At 39.4% G+C, this 7,302-nt stretch overlaps 1 protein-coding gene across 1 annotated transcript; it reads right to left on the bottom strand.

Annotated features, from left to right (window-relative positions):
* Positions 1–1,049: 1,049 nt before the first annotated feature.
* On the bottom strand, positions 1,050–5,383 carry LOC129799480 (uncharacterized). Its single transcript, XM_055843381.1, has 3 exons — positions 5,140–5,383; positions 4,995–5,070; positions 1,050–4,917 (listed from the first exon to the last, which is right to left on the bottom strand). Exon 3 carries the CDS (start codon positions 4,814–4,816, stop codon positions 1,502–1,504), a length of 3,315 nt encoding a protein of 1,104 aa, XP_055699356.1. The 5' UTR covers positions 4,817–4,917; positions 4,995–5,070; positions 5,140–5,383; the 3' UTR covers positions 1,050–1,501.
* Between the last annotated feature and the right edge of the window lie 1,919 nt (positions 5,384–7,302).

Here is a 7,302-nt window from a genome sequence, read left to right on the forward strand (position 1 = left end):
GACGCTAATTTTGATTTCATAAAATTTTACCGATCTAAAATGTGTGCCGGAGGCATTAAAAATTAAGTTCGAATGCCTAACATTTTTTTTAAACTATCGTTATGGGCAAACTAGTACGTGCCTCGACTCTCAAAGAACGAAATGGTACGGCGATTTCTCAATTAAGCTTATATTTATATAACTTCAATTCAACTTTAAAAGGTTAACAATTGGTAATATCAAACATATTCAAATATTGTAAAAAAAATTATCACTAAGACATTCCCAGAATCTTTCACTACAATAGAAAATATTTATATCTGAAATCTAAATTCAAAATTTATGAATGTTCTGCTGGGAGAAATGACATTTGTTCTCTTTATCAAAAATTCTATAATGATTCCCCCATGTTACAATGACTCAATTATTATTCTTACTCTTTACTAATCAAATTTCAATTTTTATAAATCAATTTAAAAAAAATACTACAATTTCAATTTTAACCAAATGCCATTTTTAAATAAAGTCTAAAAATAAACACTTTGTGGAACGCTTTGTGCAAGCATTAATGTATTACAGAAGAAGTCGGAGAGGGATGTTTGTTCGACTGTGTGTCTATCTTTCCGGCCGTTACCACAACTAGACGTCAAACGATTAGAGGTAGCGACTTAGGACCTTCACCCCCCTCGCGCATAAGTTGACCCAAAAACAATTCACCCACCCTATTATATATAATATATATATGTATATATATATATATATACAATTATACCGAAACGGAAATCTATATTTATTCCATATTGGATGTACTTTGACCAACCTTAAAGATATTCAAAGGTGTAATGAATTAGCCTCAATTTCCCCTATACTTTCCCTCAGCCTTGTCCTTGACCTCACCTTAAAGATATTCAAAGGATACGAATTAAATGGAATTCCTTCTCTAGTTTCCCGATGGATTTGTCCTTGGCCTCACCTTCAACGAGAAATATGTACTTATTAATCCGTGGTCGCAAGGACCAGAAAAATTTTCCTTCACGGTGAGAGAAGCTTTCCGGAAGATTAAAATCGTTGCCTTGTTCAAGCACAATCTGGCTTCTTCCTCTCTTCCTTCCAGTCTTCCTGATCGCGCAATAAAAATCACCTTTTATACTTTTCCCACCACCGATATATTTCTACCACAAATCACAATTAAAACTGACAAATTTTCTGATTAACTTTTTCCGCTCACAGCCACTTGAAGAGTAGTCAAGGTTAGAAGAAGGGCAGAGCAGCATGAACTTTTTGTATGAAAAATTTTTACAAACGAAAGTAACGTGAAGTTGGCTGTGAAATAGATTTGAAATTTAAAAAATTGAGCAATTTAAAGTTAGGCATTGAATTTAAGTTGAAATTTTGAATTGAAATTTTTAGATGAAATAAATTGTTAAATTTTTTAATCAATTTCCAACATCCTCCCCGGGTTGGACTGATGCATCTGATGATGATGTAGCACGTCCAAGGAATCCTTCGTCTGTTTGCGGAATCATGCAATTTTGGCGATAGGGCGTTTGTATATGCCCCGATTGGTTTTAATACGGGCTACCCGAACTAATCCATCAGTCCCAGAGTTCAGGGACTCCACTTTCCCCAACACCCACTTGGATCCTTCCTTGCTAGATTCATCTAGTAGTAAGCCCAGTTCTCCAGCTTTGAGGTGTTCTCTGGTGATTTTCCAGCGAAGTCTCTGCTGCAGTGTGTTGAGGTATTGAAGACGCCACCTTCTTCCAAATTCCTGAGCCCGCAGCTGACATAGTTGCCAGTAAGTTTGGCGGTTTTCAGGAATCTTTGACAGATCTGGATTGGGGGATGCATTCCCAGGGACACCAACTAAAAAACGTCCGGGTGTCAGAAAACTCTCTTCGTTGGGATCAGGAGACATCATGCATAGAGGGCGACTAGTGAGGATTGCCTCAATTTGACATAAACTGTTGGGAGCAGCCTTGGTCGCCATACAGACAAAAACTGCTATATAAACCTTCTGAATGCCCGTCTTTCGTGAGTGAGCTCTCCGGGTTGCAGACGAAAGCATTTGAAGTGGCCCCGCGTAATCAACACCGGTGGCCTGAAATGGTCGAAAAAGATTAACCCTATATTCCGGTAAATCTCCCATCAACTGATCTAGCGGTTTAGGTTTCATGCGGCAACATTTGAAGCACTCATGCACTATTTTTCTCACTAAATTTCGTCCTGCCACTGGCCAGAATGTTTGTCGCAGGGAGGCAAGTAGTAGGGTAGGGGCTGCATGCATCTGTTTAATGTATTCAATGCGTGCTATTATGAGGGTAACTTTGGATTTTGGAAGTAGGACTGGATGCCGGATCGCAAACGTCTCACTTGCATTTTTCAATCTTCCATCCACTCTATTTAATCCATTCTTTGTAATCAGTCTTGACTCCGTCATAACCTCGTTGTGTTGTAAAAAGAATGAAAATGCTACAATATCCAGAGGGGACACCAGTGCCAACTGTTCTCGATTCCTATAGTCCCTCACGACATCGCCGCAGATCACTTTAAATCGAGGTTTCCGGTACAATTGTTTTTCAATCGCCAAGGACTGTGTGATTGGTTTTGGTTGAGAATCTCTTAATAATTCGAGACCTTCTCTCCCTGGTAGGCTCACAACAAATCTACCATTAGGTTTTCGTTTGTGGGTTTTTGCAAAGCGGGTCTCGGATCCTGATTGAAGATCTACGGCGGAAGATTTTTCATGACGATCTTCAAATTCTCCAAAATTACGTGAAACTTTGTCCACAGCAGGATTCATGGGTCTAGTTTCGTGGTGGGAAACATCGCGTGCCGAATGAAGCGGATTGAACTGACCCACAACTACATATCCGAACGTAGTTTCCCGGAGATGTGGTAAGCCAATTCCGATACTGATTTTGTCAGTCAGAAAACTGTTCCAATATGCGTCCCCACAAACTAAGAGATCCACAGGACATTGAACATTCCATAACGGGTCAGCCAATGGAACATTTGAGGGAATTTGAATAACACGTTCATCAACTGACCAATCAGGAATGTTGTCTGAGATCTTTGGGAGAATATAACACAAGAATGTGTAGGATTGATTATTCCTTTTAGAGAAAATGGTGGTAGTGACTCGGTAGTTCACTGGATTCACTTGACTGCCTACACCCAAGATTGTAGAGTCCGACGGGGTTTTCGGAAGTCCGAGTCTTTCACACAAATCTGTCGTCATAATGCACGCTTGTGCGCCACCATCCAACATCAATCGACATGGGATTCTTCGGTGATCCGACGTAAGAATGTCAACTGTAGCGGTAGCGAGAAGCACTTTTGGAGTTGTTGAGGTGCATTTTGAAGGAGCCGTAAATACCGGAAGAGTGACGACAGAATTTGATTCTAAGGATTTGGGCGACTCAGAGTGGAGCTTGGATGTAATGTCAATAATAGGATTTGTGGGGGGTTTTCCGGATGCCGGCGAATCGGCTGGAGGGGGCTGGCCCACAAATTTATCATGAAGTAGAATGTTGTGTCGCCCCTGGCACTTCTTGCACTTATAGAAAGAGCAAGTGTTTGTAGGATGTGGGGACAGGCAATTACGACACAAATTCAGCTCCTTTACTACTTCGAATCTCTCATCAGGTGTTTTAGAGATAAACTGTGCACATTTGTACAGTGGATGCGGAGATTCATTGCAACATCGGCAATTTGATGTTGCTGTGGAGACATGAAAGGCTGATACCTGCTTCCTTGATTTGGTAGGCTGTGAACGGGAGGTATTAGCGGTGGATTCGTCAAAAGGATTGGAGGCATTTGTGGCATCAATACATCGCTGATTAAGGAATTTTCGGAATTTTTCTAATGTAGGCGCCTCCCTACCGCACTCCCTACCCCATAAGACTCTAGATTCTGAATCCAATCTGTCTAATGTATACTGAATTAGCCACGGATCGCGATTTGTGACCTCAATGGCATCTAGGGCTGATATGGATTCAGATAAAATACTGGATATACGACGGATGGATTGTGGGTCATTGGAGGTGATACTTGGCATATTATAGAAAGTCCTAATATGATCAGCGACAATTTCATGCTTTAACTCGAACTGTTCTATCAACAGTTCCCATGCCACGTCCAGGTTTGCATTAGTAATGGGAAGGTTTTTTATGACGGACAGTGCCTCACCAGATAAGGCAGATTTGAGGTAGTCAAGTTGTTGGACTTTTGACAGGTGAGGGTGTTTCATGACGCTGGATTGGAACCTCTCCTTAAAGGGAATCCACTCACTATACTTTCCACTGAAGGTGGGCATTGCAATTTGGGGGAGTTTTGTGGGTTGGGCAGAGTCATGCAAAACTACATCTCCATTTCTACTCATATTGTTACTATTATTGAGGGTACTTGCGTGAGTTGTGAGTGTAGTGATGAGCTGATTCACTTGCTGTTGACTCTGCTCCAATGTCTGCTGGCTTCGTGTCATGAATTCCTTCATGAATGAAAGGAATTCATCCTGATTGGGTCTTGGAGATCCTCTGGAATTCGATGGAACATGGGTGAGCATCTGCGTGAGTCTCTTATAGATCGCATCGCATTTGCTCAAGAAAACTTCCCTTGCAGTTTCCTCCAGATCTCTCTGTTCTAAGTCTCTTTCTTCTTCGATGATTTGCCCCTGCGCTGCCACATATCGTGTCCTCAATGTGGCAACTTGTTCCATTTGAGCCTCAATGACGCTTCGTTGCATGTATTGGAGATCAGCCTCGCTGATACCCTTCAAAAAAGACTCGACCCGAATAAGTGCCTGCACAACTCCCTCCCGAATCTGCTTGGCCATTGTGAGTGGATTGATGACCGTTGGAGAAACCGTTGGAGCGATAGCTGGTTGAGTGCGATGGCTCGATGACGGACCAGAAAAATGGATGTACTTTGACCAACCTTAAAGATATTCAAAGGTGTAATGAATTAGCCTCAATTTCCCCTATACTTTCCCTCAGCCTTGTCCTTGACCTCACCTTAAAGATATTCAAAGGATACGAATTAAATGGAATTCCTTCTCTAGTTTCCCGATGGATTTGTCCTTGGCCTCACCTTCAACGAGAAATATGTACTTATTAATCCGGCTCGAAGGACCAGAAAAATGGATGTACTTTGACCAACCTTAAAGATATTCAAAGGTGTAATGAATTAGCCTCAATTTCCCCTATACTTTCCCTCAGCCTTGTCCTTGACCTCACCTTAAAGATATTCAAAGGATACGAATTAAATGGAATTCCTTCTCTAGTTTCCCGATGGATTTGTCCTTGGCCTCACCTTCAACGAGAAATATGTACTTATTAATCCGTGGTCGCAAGGACCAGAAAAATTTTCCTTCACGGTGAGAGAAGCTTTCCGGAAGATTAAAATCGTTGCCTTGTTCAAGCACAATCTGGCTTCTTCCTCTCTTCCTTCCAGTCTTCCTGATCGCGCAATAAAAATCACCTTTTATACTTTTCCCACCACCGATATATTTCTACCACAAATCACAATTAAAACTGACAAATTTTCTGATTAACTTTTTCCGCTCACAGCCACTTGAAGAGTAGTCAAGGTTAGAAGAAGGGCAGAGCAGCATGAACCTTTTGTATGAAAAATTTTTACAAACGAAAGTAACGTGAAGTTGGCTGTGAAATAGATTTGAAATTTAAAAAATTGAGCAATTTAAAGTTAGGCATTGAATTTAAGTTGAAATTTTGAATTGAAATTTTTAGATGAAATAAATTGTTAAATTTTTTAATCAATTTCCAACACATATAAAGTCGATTTATTTTATAGTCATGCAATATTGCATGGGAATTAATGAAATATTAGATGGTAATATTGTTTAATGAACTGAGAATTATTTCAATTGTTATTGTAATTGAATATATCTAAATATTAATAGAAGGAATACGAGAAGTACCTATAAAATGTTTCATTTTTTCCGCGCTCACTATCACGCTTTGTGAAATGCTCGAACTTGTAAATTAGATGCTATATGTAATCTTAAATGTACTCTCACACCATTTGCGGTGTATCGGTTTATAAACTATTGGAACCGGTACAGGGCTTATTAGAAATTCCCAGACCTAACATGATACCATCCTGTTGAGAAATACACTCTCTAGAGCCTTTTTAACCTTAAACCTTGAAAAACCGTCAGGAATCATTCAACGGTATTTTTTTTGTTGGATATAATCGATATAATATTCACCTGGATAACCTTTAAAACATGTCCAAAAACGAAAAATTCACGCAGTGTTTTCGAACAATCCGAAAAGGCATGGTTTTGATAAGGACGGGCAGGGATGGCGGAAATGAGGGGCATGATGTTAACGGTCCTTGGGTCGACTCCTGATTGTCGCAAGTCTCTATCTCTAACTGTTTAGCCTCTGCATGGAAACGGCCGGATAAACGGACGAACAAATACGGTGACATCACTTCACAGAAACCGTCTAAAACGCGATAATACGTTGATAAAAATGGTCTCTGTGGGGATGGTGTAGAAGGTGAAAATTTTGTGAGGTAAAAAAAATCTAGGGATATATACTGCCCTCTCTGTTGAGTTCGGACAATAAAGATTCTAGGCTGATAGGACCTACACACCACCTATACCACCCACTTTGTACTGGATATTTAATTTCACTGAATATCTAATTAATTATACCATTATATATATATATATATATATATATTTTTGTTTTTTTCCTATGACACTTATGGCCTTTACACACTAGAGAAATTTATGTCCATATTGATGAGTTTTTTACACAAAATTAATTTAAAACATATTGAAAAAAATTAATTGTTCGAAGCTTGGGTCATCCGTCATTCGAAGGTAGCGCGCTTTCCCCTAATCATCTCTTCTAAATCTATGACCTTTTAGAGAGACTCTGAAAAATTTAATGTCACGCGGAAATTCTTTAAGATAAAAATTTATGTGCTAAAAATAATTCAAATGAACGAACAATTGACAGAGTCGATAGCCCATTTACAGATTGAATACTGTGTATACAATTCTAAATTAAGCAACAAAAATAAAATTAATAATAACGAGACATATCGACACAAAACCACGAAAACTGAATTGATACCGGGACAAGAAGGAAACAGCATGAAATCCATAAGTTGCCGCCAACACATTTGGGAGGCCTCTTTTATACGCGCAATATATTAGTCATAATGTACATTGAAAGAAAAAAAATCGGATTCACCGTCTCTAAAATGTAAGAGAGATTTATACGCATACATATATTTAAACCCAATCCAGTGAATGCAGAGAGAAGTGAACAGAATCGTCAAATT

This window comes from Phlebotomus papatasi, chromosome 1 (assembly GCF_024763615.1).
Source record: "Phlebotomus papatasi isolate M1 chromosome 1, Ppap_2.1, whole genome shotgun sequence".
Classification (NCBI taxonomy): Eukaryota; Metazoa; Arthropoda; class Insecta; order Diptera; family Psychodidae; genus Phlebotomus; species Phlebotomus papatasi.